The following is a 22,735-nucleotide window of genomic DNA, read 5'->3' as shown; positions in this document are numbered from 1 at the left end:
ACATTGTTTGGGAAGCATTTTAGCAGCACTGCGCAACGGTCACCGCATTTTGTTGTTGTGTTGCGCGTTTAAAATTGTATTGTTATTTTTTATATTTTCTTTTTTTTTTTTGGCCCAAATGAGAGCCGGCCAAAAGTGCAGTGCCAGTGCGATTGAATTTCAGTGAATACGAAGCGGGGATCGCAACACAACTTTATAAATACATGTACATATATATGTAGTAAGAGCGAGACGGGACGAAATATCAAATAAAAATACTGTACTGTGTGTGTGAGCAAATACTAATACTACTCAAGCGGAGAACGATGAAAATGTGCGTGTGAGAGGAAAAGAGAGTTTAGTGTTTTTTATTTTATTTACTGGCCTGCGGCTATGAGCAAAAAGAACCGAATATCATTGCGGAAAAAGGAGAATGAAAATTGCCAAGAGGGAAATCTGTGAATCCTGGCGAAAACACACGGCCTCATCATGAATATACTGCAGAAAATCGGTCAGTATTTCGCTCTTAAGCGCTCTCTTCTTTTTTTTTTTGGCGACTCCTTGGCTTTTCCATCCAATTTCCACACAGTTTACCGTTTGCATTCGCCTCCATCGTTTACACACATTCCTCCGTCTCTTCCCTTCCCCATCCCCTTGATCCTATTGCCACTATCCCTGTACTGCTCATATACCCCGCGCCCCTTTATCCAGCAACGCCCCCGCCTTTCATTGTTGTTGTTCGTGTTGTTGTTGTTGCTGCTGCTGCCGCTGCTGCTCGTTTTGGGAGCTGTCAACAAGTCTATTTTTAGACTTTTAGATGCTGCAGTTGCATTTGCCTCTCTTCCAGAAGTGTTAAACATTGGAAGAACAACTCCAGAAGCGAAGGCAAACATTTTCGTTTTCCTTTCCATTTCCTCTTCCTATTTTCATTTCGCCCCTCGCACCTCCGCTGCGCTCCCACTCACACGAACACACACTCTCTCGTCTTTTTTTCCTCTAAAATTCTTCCTAAATTCATATGGTTTGAAACCTGGATAAAAAGGCTGTCATCCTAATTGGAATTTATCCTCTTGTTGTCTTTACTCCATTTGTATAACCCATAGAATTTCACTTTGCATCCCATATGGAAGGAAGCTCCTTGAATATTTCCCGGAACTCTCCGATTGCATTTGACCTTTGTTTATCTGTGGAATTTTGTTTAATTAAGTAAATGTTCTCCGAAAATCCTTATTGACTAGAGTTTTTGAGGCACACCACTCATATACATATACATACGTACATATATTTAAATCGCATTAAACATTTCCCGGAAATCCTTAACCAAATTTGGCCCCTGCAAACGTTATCCTTAACATTTTCGGGGCTTAGCAGAAAAGTAGGCAAGGATTTTTAATAACGTTCTACTAGGTTAAAAAATCGAAATAATTCCTTTAAAACTAATAATGTCTGGGTGCTTAATTCTACGGCTTAAAATCATATTGGGTAGTAAGCTCATATCCCATATCGATGGAAGAAAATTGAACAAATTGGTTTCCATGGAAATACGCCCTGCTGACTATATTCATGCACTTTCTGCCCACATATGATAAGCACTAATTTTTGATTTAACTCAAATCGCTCACACACATTACTTAATTCCTGCGAATGGCAGCTTTCGTGTGGTATTTGGAATTTGATTTACCATTTTCTGTCTATTATTATCCTGTTGATTTCGACTAAACGCCAAGGATTTTGATTTCCCGGAAAATGCACTTGCTCTGGGAACACAAGAGTTTAGAACGCTGCGAAAGTGGGTGGTGGGAGTTGGCTGAAAATGCATATTAATCCTTTGCCCAGCTGAACCCATTGTCCACCCTCGTTTTAATTAATTCCTGGAAAACACCATTCCTGCTGCCTGGTGTCCATTTATAATAGCACTTTTGTTTGGCCCAGCATTATCCTGTTGATTCCGGTTCTGGTTCCATGCAACGCCAGCTTTTAGCTTATAATTAATGAGCAGAGCTCCGATTTCGAGGGAAATGCATTGAAACTTGTTGCTGCCCCAAGAATTTGCCATTGAAGGATTCTCCATTCGCCTTCAATTGAATTACCCCTGCTAGTGTTAAGCTGTCTTAAATTCTAAGCAAGTATCTCCAAACATCTACGCATTTTTCTATCCAGCTTCGCATTTAATTTGTACTTTCTGTGTGGATTTCATTGTTTTGGCAGCACTTTTGTCGCCCACTTTGCATGACCACTAACCAACTTGAATTTTTGGCTGGAAAACATCAAGTCTTAGACAACGTCTGTCATTCTTTGTGTGCTCAGCTCTTGCCGTGTTTACCTTTTTTTTGCGAGTGCAAATTTAAAAAGTCGCCAGCTGACTTGAATGTTTCCATTAGCCTGATAACAGCCACTTACGCTGATAACAGTCACAAGCTGACACACTCGCGTACATCTGAATAGCAGCAGTGCACAGTTTACTGAACTCGCAACAAATAGTGCAGGTTATCATTACTAAAAATTACTTAAAACAACTAAATGTATTCTCCATGCATGTAGGGAGCTTGTTGTAGTAGTGGCTTTACTAAGTTTACCAAGTTTTACTAGTGTAGTATAGTATAGTACTATATAGTTCTGGTAGCAGGTGGGGCGGGGAAAGTAGCTAGACTGTCAGATCTGTCGCTCAGCCAAACGCTCTGCCCAGTGGCCCCGCGATTAGATTGTAAAAGTTGTGCGCTCGCAGCTCATCGCTTTACCCCGCGTACCGCTCACCGCTTACCGCTCACCTCTCGCCGCGTACCGCTCACCGCTCACCGCTCACTGGTGCGGTATGGTATTGTATGGTATGGTAGGTTGACTCGGTTTTGTTGGTTAGTTGGGTTGCTTTGGGTTGGGTTGCCTCGAATTGGGTGGCTCAGCTCAGCTCGGTCGGTCAGTCGCACGCGAAATTTTCACAACAACGGTGTTGTTTGCCAGCCGTCTCCGTTCTCCGCACGGCAACACATCGCACAAATCGAGCGAAGTTGATTAATAAATGCTCGTTGTTGTATAGCTAGTGATTTGCAGGCAGTGTGTGTGATATCATACAGAGGGGCGATCCCCGAAATCATTTGCCTATTTTCGTTCTATTTTCTATTTTCTTTTTTTTTTTTTACGGAGTGTACCAGTGATCGGGGATCGAAGAGCGATCGATGCGGGGCACAAATTGAGTTGGAGTCGTTGATGCGTTTGCTCCAATTCCCGCGCCCCGAACAAATCAGCTAAACAATAGCAAAAGGCCGTCGTTTGTTTTTTTCTTATATATATATACATACGTAGTGTATATAGTGTATATATATATTCCCATCGATTTCCGCCCATCGACATAATGCGTGTTCTCAACACGGAGCTGCGCCTGCGCTTCAAAAATCGCAAACCGCGACCCTTTAATCGCGCTGCCAGTGCCGATGATGCGTTGGATTTGGGATCGGGAGTGGGAGTGGGCACTAGCATCGCGAGTGGAGTCGGCATCGGTGTGGGGGCCACAATGATGCCCCTCGATCAGCGACTGAATGGAGCCACCAGTATGAGTACGTATCGTATGAAACATATGCTGTGCAATTAGGACTAATGACAAGATGATAGTTTAGGCCACCGAGGAAAATAGCACAATATATTCACAACTTATGACTTGTAAATTCAGTCGGCTTTGTCTGGCAAACAATTGTACTGCCTCCTAGAGCAGCTTAATTATGTTTGCAGATAGTAAAGTTAAAGAAGGTGTTAACTAATAACTCGCAAATATTGCAGAACTGTGGCACGTTATCTGGCTTTACAAGTGGTTGTTGGACAAGTAGATAGGTGTCATCATCATTATTTTTTTTGTGCAGAAAACCAATGTCAAAACTGGGATTTCACTCGTAGTAACTTAATTTATCATTGCTCTTATCGATAGATAGATGATGATTATTTTTCCATGTGCGATTTCCCCGCTGACGATAGGCAACAAACAAAACAATTGCTAGTTTTCATTTTTTTTCACTTCCCGCTGGTCAGTAGTTTTCAGTTCCAGCTCAGTTGAATGTGCAAATGGCCTTGAGCCAGCCAGATAGAGATGGATATAACTATATATAGACAGAGATAGAGATTGTGATCGAGATAGTGCTCTTTGTGGAATGCGATCGTTCGTCGAGATAATGGAATAATGGCCACGGGCAAATCATCATTTGTATCATTTTCATCTAGCTGCAATTGCCACAAATTAGGCGAGCATAATCGGCCAAATTGATCAGAATCCAAAGCGAATGCGGCCACAGTGGGCTCTTTATGTCCGGATCCGATCGAAGATGAATCAATTTGTCCGATAAATTGAGCAACTGACTGATTGTGATATATGTATATATTGCATTTGTGAAATGGAAAGGGGCGAGGGCAGATATACTGCTTGCTTGGGAATGTATCTTAAATGTACCTTAAATGTATCTGAATATGGGGTATTTGGATTCATACCTCGTCTTTCCTATTGTGTTTCAGCAAAGATACTGCCTGCTGGTCCACAAAATAGTCGATAGTACTCCGCAGATATTAGGCATTGTAGTGGCTGTTGGGTGTTCGTTCCTTAGTCGATCGGATATCGCACACACCTCGTTGGTAGTATCTAATCTAATCACCCGACGACTCCGTGTCTGCGTCAACACATGTCCACATTGTTGGGTTTGGGATATATCATATATATTTCGTATATGCCAATGACATTTTGGCATGCCGCAAGCGAATGAAAACGAATGAAAGCATTCTCCAATTGGCGAGATGGAAATGGAAATCGAAATGTAAATGCAAATCCAAATGTAAATGGGAATTCCATAAACATGAAAAGGGTTTTGTCTAATTGTTGTTGATTGAACAATTTCGTGTTGGCTTTCACTGTTGGCTGCACTTTCTAACTGGTAGAAAGGGGGGGAAGCTGCTGACCACTGCGAGTCACCTGTTGCCGCCTCTTGGGTTTCAATAAACGAATAGCAGTGCACTCGAAAAAAAATGGGGAGCTTTATTATATAAACACTCATATTGTAGATAGAATATCTCGTTAGTCCGTCAGTTTGCCCATCATAAATCAATAACTGAACGTGATAAACTCCATGTTGCACTCATTAGCACTAGAGAATATTCTAATAATAGTACGCACATGATTCTGCGTTAACACGCTGCATGTTTGCTAAACTAAATTCACTTTTAAGCGAGATGGAAAAATATGTATAACCACCACCACTTTCCTTTTTCGCTGAAAGGAGATTTGTGCGTTTGTTTGTCACATTCAGGCCAAACAAAGGAGCTCAAGTGTCGGGAATTGATGGCTTTGTGGCCAGGACACCAAACGGATGCACACAGAGCGTCCAACAAAGCGAGAGTGAAGCCTGGAATCAGGAATCAGGCATCGAGAATTGAGAAGTGAGAATGGCAAATGGCAAATGGTGAACGGGTAATGGAAAATGGAAAATGAAAGGGTCCGTGGGCGTGTCCGGGTTCGATTCCGATTTCGATGGCGATTCCGCTAGCCGGGAATTAGATGCGTCCACATGCGATGCGAGTTGGCAGGTCAATGGCAATGGCACTGGTCACCGGGAATTGACTCGATTGCTTCGCATTTTATTATAGTATTGCTATTGTTGTTCCTGCCTTCTTAACCCTGACCTTAGCCGGAAAAATCCATTGCGGGAGAAGGGCACAATGAGATCTTAATTGACCCAATGATTGCCCGTCGACAGATGCCTCAATTTCATTATGTATATGGTTGAAAATTATTTAATTGAAACGAGCGACGATTAAGAGATAGCGGCCAAGTCAAAGGGAAAATTTGACCACTGTTTAAACTCATACATACGAATAGGAAGTACCCAGTAAAGCGGCAACAAATGGATTGCTATGCACTCTGTACATAAACTGCAGCTTGGAAAGGCAACTCTCCTCTTGTGATTAGCTTGGCAAGCCTTTGAGGTCAGGACAGAAATGCTTTCGAATAAACCACTGCAATGCGTTGAGGTCAAAGGAGATAAGGTTGGACAATGTCAGGCGCAGAGATGTCTTCGCGCTGGCCACCATCTGGTGGACTTGAGCTCGGTGTGTGGTCACAGGTGGGCAGAGGGTTTCCATTGGCGCCCAAGTGAAATCTGGACTGGCCGACTGGCTGGTTGGTTGGCTGGTTGGCTGGGCTCACATACCTGTGTGCTGGTGGCCATTGTTGGATCTTTGGTCACGTATGACATGGCACTTTCCCGCTTTCCCTCTGGCGGCCCCCACAAATATGTTTGTTTATGTCAACTCGGTTGTGGGCTTCTTTAAACTGCTTTATGCTTCGTGCTTTGTGCTTTGTGTATCGTGCTCTGTGCTTTTCACTTACACAATTGCCATTCTGCACTTTTGCTTTCCTATGGATTTCATTTCGTTTTCCATAACGTCAACGCTCTATGTCATAATTGTTCACCTGGCCGCCCAATCTTCATTTCTTCCCCCCCTTGCACTGCTTTCTTCTGGGGTGCGAAACTTTCATTCTTCAATCTGTGTAGCTGTCTTTTTGTGCTCTGCTCGCTTTCTGGCCAAGAGTATCGCATCTGAAGCGTGTCTATTGGACAGTTACATTGTTGCAGCCCCCTTCAGTCCCCCCCACCACACTTTTCATTATTATTACTATTATTGTTATTATAAGTTATAGCGGCACAACAACCACCTGCTTGAAACGAATTGAAGATTTCATTCAGCGAGCCATTCAGTTCAGTTCGAAAGTGAAAGAGTTTTCATTGAGAATTGAGAAATCCCAATTAATTGGAGGGGGCATTCACCCCACGCCCAATCTCTTTTAACCGTTTTCCCTTTAGTTGATAATCGGATTTATTGAAGCGATTAATTTGCACAACTTTCGGTGAATGATGAACATAAAAAAGTAGACAATAAATGTAAACAATATTTGTTTAAGAAACAAAAATTGATTGAAGCCTTAGTGCTACTATTTATTAGTTTTTTAATCCGAGATATCCAGTTTTTTGAAGTAGTGGGCGACACCCAAACACCCAAACACCCACACCCACACCACTCACTCACACTCACGCACAGTCGACGTCATCGTGGTAGTCACCATTATTGTGCCGTCATCGTCATCGCTCCCAATTCTCCATAGGCTGGCCTTTTCAGCCTCGCTTCGTTTGTCGCTTCTATGTGGTTGGGCATTCAAAAGTAATAAAACAAAAGCCCATTAACCCCTTACACTCAGCGAAAAAACGTATAAACAAGTTCTTGTTTTAGGTTTTGCATCAACAAGAAATCAGTTTGTTTAATGCTGGAATGAGCAGTGAAATGTGTGTGCTAATAAACGGGAAACAATAAGTAAAATAGGTCACGCACTCTACTACATGGCGAGAAGAGTCTGCGATTAAATTGCGTAAAAAGTTCTTAAGTTCTTGAGTACTTAAATATTAGCATATTAATATGTATATCTGCTAGGTCAACAAGCCTTTTTTTTTAATTGGAAAATTATTTCTATTTATGACGACGCTCGCTACTCTAGAACTTAATCAGGAACTAATTTTGCATCAACTTATGTGTAATAAGATCATTCGTCATACATACGTATGTACAACATGGCTTATCATCATCGCCTTCCGACTGATGAGTGTCCAAATAAATTTTTGAATAACCAAGAGAATTTGGCAAGTACTTGTACATAAGCTGTAGTCCGAATTTGAATCTCGCTTTGAGCAGAGCTTTTGTTCTCAGTGCGTTAAAAAAAATAATAATAAAAAAAAACAATAAATTTGTAGTTTCGTTTACGCTGCGTTTAGAGTTTTTCTTTCCGTAGTTTTATATATAAATATACATATATTGTATATATATATTTCTTTTTTTTTTTTTTCTTCGGCTTGGTTGTTTTTTGTTTGTGCCATTCCTGAGTTGTTGTCGCTGCTATTTTCTGACTGCTTGTTTGCAGCGCATTATTAATTATGACGACGAGGTGTTCAAAAGTTATCTAACCGTTGCCGGGAACGGACGAACGCCCCGGTTTGCGACGCACTCCATCGACGCACGCCAAAAACTATAGAACTCAAAAAAAAAAAAAAAAGAAAAAAAAGTATCGGATATATTTTGGTGTGTGCTCCACGTTTTTCGTTTGTTTGCGCGGGGTGAAAAGTTAAATAATACACGGCGGCTGGAAAATTAGCTACAACACAAACAACAAAATAACAAAACAACACAAAAAGGGCGAAGCGACAATTCTCGAGTGAGTAATCGGCGGAGAAGAGAAGAGAAAAGAAAAGAAGAGAAGAGGCAATGATGTATAATTCAACAATTCGATGGCATTGTTGATGCGCTGCGAATAATGCTCATACGCCGTGGGTGCCAATTGAGTTCTCTCCAGCAAATCGTACAAATCGTACAAATCGTACGAAAACAAATGCACATACTTTTGTGATGACAGCACCTGCGAGTGACGTCATCATTGTCAGGGAAGTGGCGGTTTTCCAGGGGTAAAGGGTTAAATGTTAAAAGGTAAAGGAGTTTCCATTCTCACAATCAGCTTATGGAAGATACAATTATATAGATTAAGGTGATCAGTGAAAGAAAGTGTTCAGAAGTAAATTCTTAAAAACAATTTCTCTCAGTGCACCGCACGTTGCCCACGCGTGTAGGTGTGTGAATACTATCCGATATTATCCGATGCATTTTAACCGGCATGAAAACCCGTCGTGATCAGTTGATGACCCATGCCCACAGCATAAATCAGTGACTGTCAAATGAAATGGAATCCACATGAGCCCTTTATGAACACACCTGACTGTCTCAGCTGCACTGGGGGAAAACTGGGGTTATGCTTTCAATGCAAAAAACTAATCGAAAAATACGAAAAATCAATTATTACAACTCAGAATAGTGGCTTAAAAATCCATCCCGAGAACATTCAATTGCTAATTTGCAAATACAACTGCTGTGTGTCACAAACGAGAGCTTTTGTGGTGTGAAACACAGCCGATTTGATCACCAAAAGTGGTCATTTCGCTACACTTTATATACATAAATAAATTAGCATGTGCTCGGCAGTTTTAACAGCTGCAAAGTTAACATGGCATTAACAGGCGTGTGCTTAGCATCGACAGCAGCGGTCAAGATGAGAGTGCTCAGCTGAAAATAAGTGATTAAATGATATTTACTCAAGTGGAGTTGGTAAATAAAAGGGCAGAATTGCAGTGCTATTATTGTGACGCGTGCTGTTTGGGTTCATTGATATATTGCCTTAATGAGCAGTTAAATAGTTAAATTGCTACTCTAATTAATACGACAGTGCGCAAATGTCTAAATTTGTTCAGCTTCAATCGTTTAGTTAATTTTACTACTTGAGATTGTGTTTTGTTTTTTTGCCTTTAATGGACATTAATTTGCATGAAAATTGTGTGCTTCTGTTTGCATTTCCAACAGATTATGTCATTTACCCAATTTTGATTGCTCTGCCCAATGTGGGCCAGAGTTTCGTTTGTTTTTTAATCATTTTGCTGGGCGGGCATCTCCATTATCCATGTGCGTGCAGGGCAGCTCAGCTTTGTGTATAGAAAGACCATATGTTGTTACGTGTGTTTATATGTATTTATGTTCAGGAACTATCGCGATCGCAGCAGTTAGAAAGCATAGCATTCCGCAAGGCAAACCGAAATTCCTCGGCTCTTGTTTTATTTATTTTGTTGATGTTGATTTTGATGTTGTTTTCTGTTTTCTGTGCTCATTCAGTCGGCATTTCACATTTTGTGCGGTTTTAACTTAACTCTATTTTCGCCTTACATTTCGCGATTTTTTAGCTGCTCCCGCTAATAGGCTTACTCTCAGTCTCTCTATCTCTATCTCTAACACTCAATCTCTATCTGCAAACTGGTTGAAGATACACTGTGCAAATGCGGAGTATCTGCCTCATGGCACTGGACTTTATCTAATCAAAAATGGTTAGCCATCCACATAGAACTTCAATCCATCTGAGAAACTGGTTATTCGAATGGCATAAGTCAAGTTAACTTTATTTGTTTTCACTGCACAATAACAATAACAGCAACATTGAAACTGGTCGGGAAATTGAGGGGCGACACTCGCGAATATTGGTCAAGTTTACCGGCTCCCGAGGACTTTGCATACACGATGATGGCTCCGCTGATTTTATGCTCGATCTTCATCATTATCGTCGTCTTCATCGGCGGTTGTGCCAATTACCGAATTCGGTGTCAACTCCTCCTCGTTCACATCCCCGTTGCCAGCCCCTTTATTTCTCTATTTGACAGCTGCTTTAAATCCGCCTAGCCCAGTTTGCTGATGTACAGTGAGGCGTCGCTAGGTGGCAACAGAATAAGCAACTTCAAGTTAGTGATTGATATGGAAATATTATATAGAAGAAAACATCGCCATACTGCTCGCTTTTTATACAAATTTTAAAATGTCAACCATGTTCGTTATGACCAAGATGTGCTGTTCCAATTCTCTTGGTGTGTGCCTTCTTTTCGGGCCTTTTCTTCTTTTCGGGCCAGAACCAGAATTGAAAATCACCTCTTGATCGACTCCGCTCGACTCGTCCAACCCGCTCGGCGGCTCCAAACCCGCCGGCTCCGTTGCCTGATCCAATTTCCTAATCATGCAAAGTGGCTCTCCTCGACTCGTGTCGCCTTCAAGTGATATCGGGTTTGGTTTTTGGGGTCTCCGCCTGGCTGGCTGCCTGCCTGGCTGCTCTTACCATTTCCCATTTGTGCGGTATGCCAAATTAATTGGGTGAACGTGACTGCTGCTCCTAGTGCTGCCACCTAGTACTGGAGGAGTGGAGGAGTGGGTGGTGGCTGACCGAGTGCCCGAAAAAAAAGCCCATTTCGGGCACTAGGTCAAAATCTGAAATGTTTTCGCAATCGCTAGTTCCCGGAAATGTAATGTAAAACAATCCGCGATAAGCTCGTTGTTTCACAATTCTCCAGAATGTTATTCGATTTTTGTTAACTGTTTTTATTGGAACTACTCGAACTACTCTGGCATCGAATAGTTTTAAATTCATAGAAAGTCGAAGCTCGTTTAAAGTCCTATTAGAGAGGCAACAAGCTGCGACCTTGATATTCGAACTTTTCCCTGGACGCAGGCAAGCTTTATTCTATTTTAATTGAGCCATTGGCTAGGATTTCAGCTTGGCCTTAACCTTAAGCCAGGGATTCAGTTCCACCCTTTGGCCATTTCCCATTACAATGATGGCCTTTCTTTTTGGCCGCTAACCCGATACACTTGGGCTTTTTTTCCTGCTTTCCAAATACATTTCAGTTAGTTAGTGACTTGTTATCTGGCTTTGTAAGCTTTTGCTTAAGATATAGTGTATATTGTTTTATATATTTTTGTTATATATTTTTTTATATTTTTTTATATTTTTTTTTTTTATATTTATTTTCTGCTTGTACTCACTTTTGGCGACGCTATCCATTTTCGCCCATTTGCGCAGCAGCTAGTTCATTTCCAAGGCAAGTCACGAGCAGCACTTGCAAATTGAAGAAATCCGTCCGGCGTCTTCTTGTCTCTTGCCCCGCCCCCACACCCCCTTTGCCGCTCCCTTGCCGCCCCCAATTACCGCCCCCTCACCCCTCCACCTCGGGCTCTTTCTCAGGTGCGCCAGCTGATTGATAATTGGGCGGAGAGGCCGACGGTTGGAGAGCAGCCTCCCGGGCGAAAAGAGCCGCAAACCGCGGACTGCACTGCGAGAAAGGGGGGTGTACCTGCAAGTTTAAACAGTAAAGTAACTTGTCATCTTAAAATAGGAATATCATCGTAAATATATATACTGAATACTTGAACGATTTCCGAGACATATTGAATGGACGATACGTTTGTAGCCTCCGTTTGGTCCATCAGTGATGTGAACATGTATGATTTGTTTGATGAATCTCGGCGAGAAAGAGCGATGTGGCGAGAGCAGTAGGAGAGATCAGGAGAGATGGTGAGAGGGCGATTGCCAGGTGGGCAAGTGCCATTTGGGGCTCTTTTTTCCCCTCGGCGGCTCTCGTGCTGCTGCTATTGCTGTATTGCTATATTGCTAATGTGTTGCCATTGCCGTTGGCCGGTTAGCGGGTCTCCAAGACTCGGACACTCGCTTTTGCCGCCTGGTCGGTCTTTCAGTCGGTCGGTCGTCTTTGGCTTTGCCCGTTTTGCGGATTTTCATAGTTCAGTGCGCTTTCCAGTCGACAACGACAACATCGCGAACGGACTACGACGACGACGACGACAGCAGCAGAGCGCCAGTGTCTAAATATAATCATCTTTATTTGTGATTTATTTAATCAACATCTCACCCAGAGGCCAACCAGATAGATAGCCCACTGCGGGGGCGGTGCGCCAACGAGATGGATAGATGGACGGATTGATGGATTGATGGATGGTGAAAAATCAAAGAAAAGAGCGCCAAATTGCACTTGAAAAGTGAAAGATATTGCACCGAAAGTGCAGGCCAAAGTGTTAGCTTATCGCTTATCGGCGATTGAATCAATCAGCCCCAGCCTGTTGATATTTCAAGTTCAGAAATGCAAAAGTGGCTGTGCGGCGAATGGAAAGCCATTGGGGGAAAATTGCGGAAATCGCACTTGAAATATACGTAAAGCAAAAGACAAGTGGCTTTGGAATTGATTACCTTCAATTTACCACAATCGGGCAGGCAGTAAGAAACGGAAATTAGGGCTTGATGGCTTTTAAACATTAAAGAAAATAATATACGGAAATCACTATGGCCAATTGGAGTGATCTCTGAGCCAAGATACTTGTATTACACTCAAACAAAGAGTGTCCAGAACAATTCTTGCGGTTGCAAAAGGAAGCTAGAATCGCTAATCGCTTGCATTGCCTATCGGACTATCGGTCGTCTTGCAAAAGTGAACGAACATGATCAGAAAGCATTTAAAGCATCTACTTCCTGCTGGCAGAGCACATCGGATATAGCTTTTATCGGTGCTTAAAACTTTTCCCGAAAACACTGAACAACTGAAAACTGAAAGTGAAAGAAATAATCAATGTAAAACATGCCGAAACAGAAAAATGAATTGATGTTGTAATCGACGGCAATCGCTTAAATCAACAAACTTATACGAAACGATGTTGCTGCTATCGCTTATCGCTATTTGGAGAAATCAGTTGGGCCAACGTGTGTGTCTTTTGGCCAAGCATATTTAAGCCACAACAAATTGTTGTTATGCGTGTTGCTGTCGCTGTTGTTGCTGTTGTTATTGCTGCTGCTGCTGCTGCTGTCATTATGCAACATTATGCCGCAGTTTGATGAATCTTTTTTGAGCGACTGTGCGCTCGCCGACCGCTGGCATTTCTATTCGTACACGGTCAAGCAATTGCCGCCGCATCCGAGTCCGAAACCGAATCGGAATCGGAATCCGTATCCCAGCAGTGCCAGCCACGATGACCATCAGCAGCAACTCCATCATCATCATCACAATCACCATCGTCTTTGGAAGACTCAGCGGCAGTCGTGGTCGCCGCGCGACACCAACAACAATCATAGCCTCACAAGCAGCAACAGCAACTGCAACTGCAACAGCAGCAACACCTGCAACAGCATCAGTGCCACCGGCAACACGTTGCATAGCATCAAATTCCACAGACGTCGCAAATACAAAAAGCTGGCACGATTGGCGCTATCAACGCCAGCGATTCCACTGCAGATGGATGTGGATGTGACCGTGGATAGGGAGTTCGATATGGAGATGGACACACCTGTGCCGCTCAAGAATGCGGTGTGCCGTAAGTGAAAGCTACTCGCCGGGCTTTTCGCTTGGTGGGTGGTGCTCATCGGTTTCTCGCTGTTTTGGCTCGTTAAAAAAGTTCCGAAACTAAAATGTTTGGGCTCGCATGAGCGATTCCCGAAATGGGAATGCTTGGAATTTCGTATTACATATGTTCATTTCAACTGAAATTATTCCACATTTCAGTAGACACGTTTCAAGATTCGAATGAGTAGCGTATGTTAAGGGGCAATGATGAATCTTTTCAAGATTCCTCAAGCTGTTTGGCTAACTCTGAAAGATTTTCAATTTCGCTGCTGGCTTAGCCACTTTAGAATGATGTATACGATGGCCTTAAGATATTCATCTTGTCTAACCAAATGAAGAAAAGTAAGAAACGAAACGAAACGATACCAACATTGCCATATATTGCAAAAGATTGTGGTTTTATATGGGGCAACTTTTGATTTTCAAATTGGCATTCAAGAATGCTGCTCGAACAGGAAAGACTAAGCCCATGATATATGTATCTATATAGGATCTGGATTCCAGTCTTAGTCTCTTATTATTGCTACCCAATAACATATATTGTTATCTAATGCATATGAATTAGATAATTAGATTAATGAGCACCGTTTTATTGCTCTTCTTGCAGACGGCAGCATCAGTTCTCCATCCACGCCCGGCACCTGTTCCAGTGGCATCGGAGTGGGCGGTGGCGGCTGCAGCAGCAGCAGCAACAATAGCATCAACAGCGGCAGCTACTCCACCGCCTGCACTCCGCCACCACCCACGCATCACCATCACTCGCAGCACCAGCAGCTGCAGGGCACGCCCGGAGGATCTAGTCGGGTCGGGGGAGCAGGAACAGGAGCAGGCGGAGCTGGTGGTGGCAGTGGTGTGCCACCGGCACCACCCAGTGCCGGATCCTCGGGCCACAAGAACAGTCTCAAGGGCACCAAGTTGGCGCGCCGGGCGCGCTCTTTTAAGGACGACCTCATCGAGAAGATTTCCCTGATGCGAACCACCAACAATACACTGGGTCGCTCCCACTCGCCGCACAGTCCGCGCACCAAGCACGGCTCAAAGGCACCGCCCACCACCGAGGAGGTGCTCCGATCCACCCAAACGCTGGAGACGCACGTCAAGGACATCTCGAATGCCCTGAAGCACTTCCGGGATGTCATACTCAAGAAGAAGCTGGAGGTGTTGCCGGGCAACGGAACGGTCATTCTGGAAACCATAGCCAGCATGTACTCCGGTGAGTATCTACTCCCCCAACGTTCTCGTTTGCAATTAAATCAAATTGCTTTGCTTTGCTGCCGCAGTGATCCAAACCTACACCCTGAATGAAAACAGTGCCATCATGAGCTCCGCCACGCAGCAGGTTTACCAGAGCCTGGGCAAGCTCATCAAGCTCTGCGACGAGGTGATGCTCTCCGAGGACAGCGGCGAGTGTGCCTCCCTGAGCAACGAGAATGTGCGGGAAGTCATTGATCTTCTGGAGGATGCTGTGCGGGTAAGTCCAAATAACCAACCATGTACACACTGTACGCTTATAATAAATACCATGATGTTTCATAATCTTGCACAGAATCTCGTTACGCTGGCGCAGGGCAAGCTGAAGGAGCAGGATCAGTGCGCCTTTCGCTACAGTGGATCTGGCCTGGGCGGCATTGGAGCGGCGGCGGAGATCATGGGTGCGGTCACCGCCTCGCCGGGAGTGAGTGTTCCCGGTGCTGGAGTCATGCGCGTTTCGGCCGCCGAATCAGCTGCCCAGCGCACTTCGTTGCCGGACATAGCGCTCACGCCCAAGGAGCGCGACATACTGGAGCAGCACAATGTGAACCCGATGCGCGGCTCCCACAGCACCGAAAGTATCCTGCGCGACACGAGTCCACCGCCGAAGCCACCGCTACCCAATAGGGCCAGTAACCCGCCGCCGTTGCCACCCAAGCGACGCAGCCAGCCGGGCGCATCAGCTGGTGCAGTGGGCGTGGGCTGCTCATCGTCGACATCCACTTCCAATCAGGCCAGTCCGCTGCCCTACGCCCAGTCCCATAATATCAGTCTGAACTCGGACCTGGACTGCAGTTCCAATATCTCGCTGCTGAATTATGGCGTGGATCGGTAAGTGGCTTGCAGATTAAGGCAATCACTAGCAATCACAAATTTATGTACACACACATTTCACAGCCTATCCGTGCGGTCACGGTCACCGGATGAGAATAGTCAGTGCTCCTTTGACTCGGCGTTGAATCACTCACGCGAGGAGGAGGACCACCAACAGCAACAGCAGCACCTGAGGTCGTTTCCAAAGTTGGCAGCGATGATGGACGAAGACATGGACAAGATGGTCAGCTACAGTGAGTATTGCCGCAAGGCTTCGCCACTCCCCTCACTCTGCTCAACTCGAGTGGTGGCACCCCCAATCAACGAATCCCGTACAGAATCCACCGGTTACGCAGGCGCCGCAATCGACGACAAAACGCAGACACCACTTTCGACTGGTGGTGGTGTAGCTGGTGTTACTGGTGGAACTGGAGGAGCAGCCGAAGGTGCAGCTGCTGCAGCGTCTGGTGGCAGGGAAACTAACAGCAATCGCCTCTCAAACGAATCGGGTACCCAGAACATCTATCATCGTACTTAAAATCCCGCTTATTATTTTGTATCTCTTGCACGCGCCCAATGAATCCCCTCCCAAGTTTTCGTTAGGCGTATTGTATACATGTTTGTCCTAGATGCTGTAAATAGTTGGCTTTATCCTCCCGCTTCGCCCAGATCCTTTCCACAGATTTTCTCCGGCTTATTATATAATTTCCGCTTGGTTTTGGCTTCCCGTTCCCCACAACGAGATATGCATTTTTGACTATTCCTAACACCACTCTCCTTCCATCGGCAGGTTTCGTGTCGATGCGTGAGTTTCGCACTTGCACACAGACGGCGGACTACAGTGTCCAGTCCTCCACGAAGTCGTCCAGCAGCAATTCGGAGATTGCGTTTAGCATCAGTGAGTCGACGGCGGTCGGCAGCAGCAGCGAATACCAGCAGATTAGCCAGTCGGTGTCGCACAGCCAGCGTCATATATCCTCGAGCAGTAGTAGCTGCACCACCACGACCACCAGCAGCAGCACAACCACCGGCTATGGCAGCAGCGAACTGGAGCAGCAGCAGCAGACGACGACGCCGGCCGATCTGGCGCCCGCCCTGCCGCCAAAGAGCATCCAACGGAGCAGCCTAACCCGCCACGAGTCGCCCGGAGTTGGCGATGAGCTGGACGAGGCGCAGTCCTCCTCCGGCTGGGCCAGCCACCGGAGCAGCCAGTCGGAGGTGGCCGAGCTGCGTCAGCTGTCGCCGCTCCATCACCTCAATCACCATCCGCACACTGCGTCCGCCGGCCAGCTGCAGCAGTGGCACTCCAAGCACCACAGCCTGATCGAGGGACCCCGCCTCCAGCTGGCGGGGAGTGGCAGCTGCAGTGCGTTCGATCAGCGCCACTTGGACCAGGAGCCACCGCCGCTGCCCATGAAAAAGAAGCACAGTAAGTCGGTTTGCCCACGATGCACACTTTATTTACATGGATTCTTCCCATTTTTCTTTCTTATTTTTTTTCCGTTTTTTCCGATTTGGTTTGGTTCTGCATCTCGTACCGTGTGTGTGTTTTTTGTTGTTGTGTATATTGTGTAAATTACTATTGTATCATTTTTTTTTTTTATTGTAATTATCGGAACCGCCCAGGCCAGGCCGAGCGGTAAGTCAATGGGTGTTTTGTTGAGCGCATTTTCAGGGTTTCCTGCATCACTATCCTCCTGTTGCAGTATCCATTCCATCAGATCCATTTAATAGGTTACTCCATCGTTAAAACCAAACAAAATCAGACGAAACAGAAACACCACAACAATCAGCTAGTTAAACAAATCAATCAGTCAACCAGCCAATCAGTCATCACCTTTTATGGGTAGCCAGGCAGAGCAGTCCGTTTTTCGAGATTTGTTTGTTTCTTTAAGACCATTTTATTTATAGCACATACCCGCATTATCGCAAACCCCTTAGAAATGCTGGCGACAAGAAAGTTTGCCAAATTGTTGTACGCAAGAGTCTAACCCATCTAAATTATCGTTCCAACCAACATCTAGTGTTTCAAAGTGTGGCCTTTTCGGGTAAGTCTGTGTGTGTTACTAGAGGACCAACACGAAACAAAAACACAAAGCCAACTTTTGCTGCCAAATGCCAAACAAAAACGAAACAAAACAAAATCACCCACGAAACAAACTTTTTGCGGCGCCCTTGGAAAGTTCGCAATGCTCTATTCCCTACCTCCGTACTGAATGACACTCCTTTCGGTTAAATTTTGCTTCACTTCATCATTGATCAGAGATTTCCTTGGTTCAATCGGAATCTAATTCGTAAGACTATCCTCTTTCGTTTTTACAATCCTTTACATAAGGTGAATACCCTTTGCTATCCAGTTAAAACCCTTGATGGAAAGAGCATTTCGAGTTCGCCATTGGCTTCTTGCTCTGCTGTTAAATTTGCTGCTGCGCCGCTTTCGTATTGACTTGGCGTCCGAACAGCCACCTGTTTGCAGTTTCCGTTTCTAGTCCCAAGTACGTGGACTGAGTAACAGTTCTGTGGCTTCCATTTCGCTCCGCCTAACCCGCTGTGTCCGTCCAGAGCTAGTCCCTCCAGTCCAAAGTACCGAAAGCCTCGCTCTATGTCCTGCTCTATGTTACTATCCAGTCCTGTTACTCGTTGTGCTGTGTTGTATGTTGCAATTCCTGTAGACCTGGTGAACAGACAAAGACCTTCGGGATGTGGGTCCAAGGATCGATCGATCGGCTTCGTTTTGGTTTCTGTCCCCCGCCACTGAAGTGTAAGAGTTGCTAACGATTTCATCTTCCCTACCCTATTGCACACAGTTCTGGCGTATATGGAAATCTGCTCGGCGTCCACGCGATCCATTGAGCAGCACCGGCACACGATGCACGCCTGCAACATAAGTCGCAACATCTCGCACAGCCAGACCATGAAGTGAGTAAAGTTGTGCCTAGCTAGCAGTAACTTGGCGGCCATACGTGCTAACCTGATTTTTTGTCACCTTTGCAGCATTATGCCCATGAGCAAGGAACTGTCGCCGGAGCTCGAGATGCCACCTGCCCTGCCGCCAAAGAACTACAAGCAGCGCAAGGCGACAAGCATGGTAGCCTCACCCACGCTACAGCCCATCATTGTGACCACGCCGCCGCCGAGTCCGAAGCCGACGCTGGGCGAGAATGGGTCGACGGGCAGGCCGGACAGCCGGATGGCCACCGTATGCGAGGAGCTGAACGATGCAGTGGCCAGCGAGGATGCGATGCCGGAGCCACGTTCTCCCGTGCTGGACAGCAATGAGAATGTGAGCGCCGTCGATGATGGACAGACCTTCTATTTTCACTCACATCAGCTGCCCGTCGCCGATTTGGAGATGAGCGAGGACACGAGCAGTGCCGACAACCAGCCATTAACCACGCCCCAAGTGCTCGAGGAGCAGGAGGAGCCAACGGCGGAGTCCCGGCCACTGGTCGCTGTGCACGAGTCGGTTAAGCCAGAGAACGCCGACGAGGATGAGGAGGCGGAGCGAGCAGATATGCTGATCAACATGCTGGAGGAGGTCAACATCACACGGTACCTGATACTCAAGAAGAGAGAGGAGGACGGGCCCGAGGTGAAGGGCGGCTACATCGACGCCCTAATCGTGCACGCCAGCCGCGTCCAGAAGGTCGCCGACAATGGTAGGCATTCGCAGCGCAAGCAGAAGCAGCACAAACATTCCAAATCTCGTTCGCATGATCATTTACCCAACTCCTCTGTTGTCTCTGTCCATTTCCATTCCGTTCGTGCAGCATTCTGCGAGGCCTTCATCACCACCTTTCGCACCTTCATCCAGCCGATCGACGTGATCGAGAAGCTGACCCATCGCTACACATACTTCTTCTGTCAAGTGCAGGACAACAAGCAGAAGGCCGCCAAGGAGACCTTTGCGCTGCTGGTCCGAGTGGTCAACGATTTAACGTGAGTTGCCTAACCACCATTTTTGGAATAACCTAAGTCGGTACATACCCGCTTATCAATCATTGTTCACCATGCAGGTCGACGGATCTTACCAGCCAGCTGTTGAGCCTGCTGGTCGAGTTCGTCTATCAGTTGGTTTGCTCTGGACAATTGTACTTGGCCAAGTTGCTGCGCAACAAGTTCGTGGAGAAGGTAACGCTGTACAAGGAGCCCAAGTTGGGCGGAGCCGGTTGTGTCGGCGGAGCAGGAATCGCCAGCAGTGGTGGATCCAGTGGTGCAGCTAGTGGTGGTAACCAGCCTAGCCTGCTCGACCTCAAGTCCCTGGAGATTGCCGAACAGATGACGCTGCTGGATGCGGAGCTGTTCACGAAGATCGAGATACCCGAAGTATTACTATTTGCCAAAGATCAGTGCGAGGAGAAGTCGCCCAACCTTAACAAGTTCACCGAGCACTTCAACAAGATGTCCTACTGGGCGCGCTCCAAAATTCTGCGCCTGCAGGATGCCAAGGAGCGGGAGAAGCACGTGAACAAGTTTATCAAAATCATGAAGCATCTACGCAAGATGAACAACTACAACTCGTATCTGGCGCTGTTGTCGGCCCTCGATTCGGGTCCCATAAGAAGGTAGGTCCTACTGGCCCCTTGAAGCAATTGAATACCATTAATATATTGATATACAATGTCCTGCAGATTGGAGTGGCAAAAAGGCATCACCGAGGAGGTGCGAGCCTTCTGCGCCCTCATCGATTCCAGCTCCAGTTTTCGCGCCTATCGACAGGCGCTGGCCGAAACTAATCCGCCCTGCATACCCTACATGTAAGGATCTTATCTGATGTTTCTTTTTTTGGTACAATCACGAAGAATCTAATCATCAATTCGTTCGTTCCAGCGGCCTAATTCTGCAGGATCTAACGTTTGTGCATGTGGGCAACCAGGACTACCTGTCCAAGGGCGTTATTAACTTCTCCAAGCGCTGGCAGCAGTACAACATAATTGACAACATGAAACGTTTTAAGAAATGGTAATTTTAAATTCAATTCAATTATAATCACTTTCACTTCACGGTCCATTTTTTTGTTTCCTGGTGTAGTGCCTATCCATTTCGACGCAACGAGCGCATTATACGCTTCTTTGATAACTTCAAGGACTTTATGGGCGAGGAGGAGATGTGGCAGATATCGGAGAAGATCAAGCCGCGTGGACGCCGCCCCGTTAACTATTAGTCTTCAAGCAGCAACAGCAAAACACCAATATTATATATGATAAAGTATATACACCGTATTAATTAAACAGTGCAAACGGTTGCCACGTCTAGGAGAAGGATCATCATCGGGAGCAGCCAACAACTATTCTAATGGGTCTGAGCAATAATGTTCGCTATTCTCTGTCTATATATATACAATTATACAAGATATCTAGCTGTAATTACCAGCCGATGCCGGAGCGGAAATACATATACATACTTATTTAAGATGTAGCGATTCAGATACGGATACGGATACACGTAGCCGCGTACAAATAACGAGCCGATCTGTAGTTTAACTATTAAGCTCTGTGAGTCATTGGGTCGATGGACCCAACCTCAGCTAACTCCCCACCAATATTCGAATCCGAATCCCTGTCGACGAGTCCCCAAACTTTTTCCCGGACTTTTGCCAGCACTAGAACACCAAACTAACTAACTAACTAACTAACTTACCACCAGAGACAACCAATCAAGAAATCAGCAATCTTCGCTTTTGTTTTGAGATCTCTTTTTTACACAAGAACACAACGAATTTTGAACGCAAGCTACGTGAACGTAGAGGCCAACCGACAAACTATATTCGACGATATATGTAGCGATATCTCGGACTATAAATCGATGCAATCCACGAGCAGAACACCAAGCGACCCCTAGCACAAAGCGCGTTATATGCAATTCTCTCTCCAAACAACCAATATTAAATACCCGTGTGTGTGTATGTGTGTTAGAAGTTATTGAAATTGAAATTGAACTCAAAATCAAAATCCGATTTCAGAGTGCACGAAACAGAAAACAGAAGGCGGTATCTATCGATCAAATCAATCAATCAATGAAATCAATCAAAAATTCATTTTGCGACTCAATTAATTGAAGAAACTTTTAAAGTTACAAAACAAAAAAAAAAACAAAAAATACGAAAAAGGAAAAACAAAAAAGGAGAGAAACCTGTGGGAGAGATTAACTAAATTCAATTTGCTTTTAAATGTACGACTAACATTAAAAATATTTATGGGCATGTAATAATAGTTCTAAATAACGCTTTGACTTCTCCTTTCAATTCTGTGAGGAATAAATTTATTGATATTGCGTGTAAAAATATTAATCATGAGAAGAAATCTGAAGCAGAGTTAAAACTGAATGAAATCGACCTCAAGTTGTTTTTACTAAGCAATACTCTGTCTCGTCTGAGAATAATGTCTTCTTATTTAGAAATGGGAAACAGAAAAAAAGGCTGCTTACTTGAAGAATTTAATTCCCGATCACCAATAGCCATTTTACTAAACAAAAAGAAAAGTCAATTTTAATTTGTGTTGAGTGAATTCGGTCTTCTTTTTGCTGCTGCTTCCGCTGCCGCTGGTGCATCAATTGTGTTTACTAAGCTAACGAACCTAAGGACAACAATTTATTCTTGTTTTTTTTTCACCTATTTTTAAATTAAATATTTTGTATATGTAGAGAAAATTTTCAATTGTAAATGTATTTGTATTTAAATGTTATGTGTGTATTCATAAGAATGAAAATAGCTACCACAATCAATGTATTTTTCCTTTATCTGCAAAACGCATTTTTATTGGGGGAAAGGAACGTGGGATACGAATTTAAAATAAAGCGTTGTTTCCCAGAAGTCATCAAAATATAAAAAAAAAATACAAAAATATTGTCGAAATAGGGTTTTTTCCTTTTTGTACGGCCAATAAACACATAGCAAACCCTATAACTATTTTAAT

At 44.8% G+C, this 22,735-nt stretch overlaps 1 protein-coding gene across 12 annotated transcripts; it reads left to right on the top strand.

The window, feature by feature from the left end:
• Positions 1-24: 24 nt before the first annotated feature.
• On the top strand, positions 25-22,559 carry LOC6725313 (guanine nucleotide-releasing factor 2). 12 transcript variants are annotated; one of them, XM_044923599.1, is made up of 15 exons: positions 12,103-13,728; positions 14,365-14,970; positions 15,038-15,228; positions 15,304-15,839; positions 15,906-16,075; positions 16,178-16,330; positions 16,612-17,250; positions 17,846-17,869; positions 18,629-18,740; positions 18,816-19,480; positions 19,592-19,760; positions 19,838-20,386; positions 20,453-20,578; positions 20,652-20,783; positions 20,853-22,559. In XM_044923599.1, the coding sequence occupies exons 1-15, from the start codon at positions 13,239-13,241 to the stop codon at positions 20,983-20,985; spliced, it is 4,695 nt and encodes a 1,564-aa protein (XP_044779534.1). In that variant the 5' UTR covers positions 12,103-13,238; the 3' UTR covers positions 20,986-22,559. The 12 variants fall into 12 exon arrangements, with proteins under 12 accessions (XP_044779537.1, XP_039153659.1, XP_044779536.1 ...); XM_044923602.1 differs by lacking the exon at positions 12,103-13,728 and adding an exon at positions 25-490 and having other exon boundaries at positions 15,906-16,330; XM_039297725.2 differs by lacking the exons at positions 12,103-13,728; positions 16,178-16,330 and adding an exon at positions 3,282-3,530 and having other exon boundaries at positions 17,717-17,869.
• The last annotated feature ends 176 nt before the right edge of the window (positions 22,560-22,735 follow it).

This window comes from Drosophila simulans, chromosome X (assembly GCF_016746395.2).
Source record: "Drosophila simulans strain w501 chromosome X, Prin_Dsim_3.1, whole genome shotgun sequence".
In the NCBI taxonomy this organism is placed as follows: Eukaryota; Metazoa; Arthropoda; class Insecta; order Diptera; family Drosophilidae; genus Drosophila; species Drosophila simulans.
This window is presented reverse-complemented; position numbering and strand designations above follow the sequence as displayed.

Coding starts and splice junctions, on each gene's coding strand:
- LOC6725313 (XM_039297714.2), top strand. CDS start 13,239: ATGCCGCAGTTTGATGAATCTTTTTTGAGCGACTGTGCGCTCGCCGAC. Junction 13,729..14,364: donor GCTCAAGAATGCGGTGTGCC/GTAAGTGAAAGC, acceptor CTCTTCTTGCAG/ACGGCAGCATCAGTTCTCCA. Junction 14,971..15,037: donor CATAGCCAGCATGTACTCCG/GTGAGTATCTAC, acceptor TTGCTGCCGCAG/TGATCCAAACCTACACCCTG.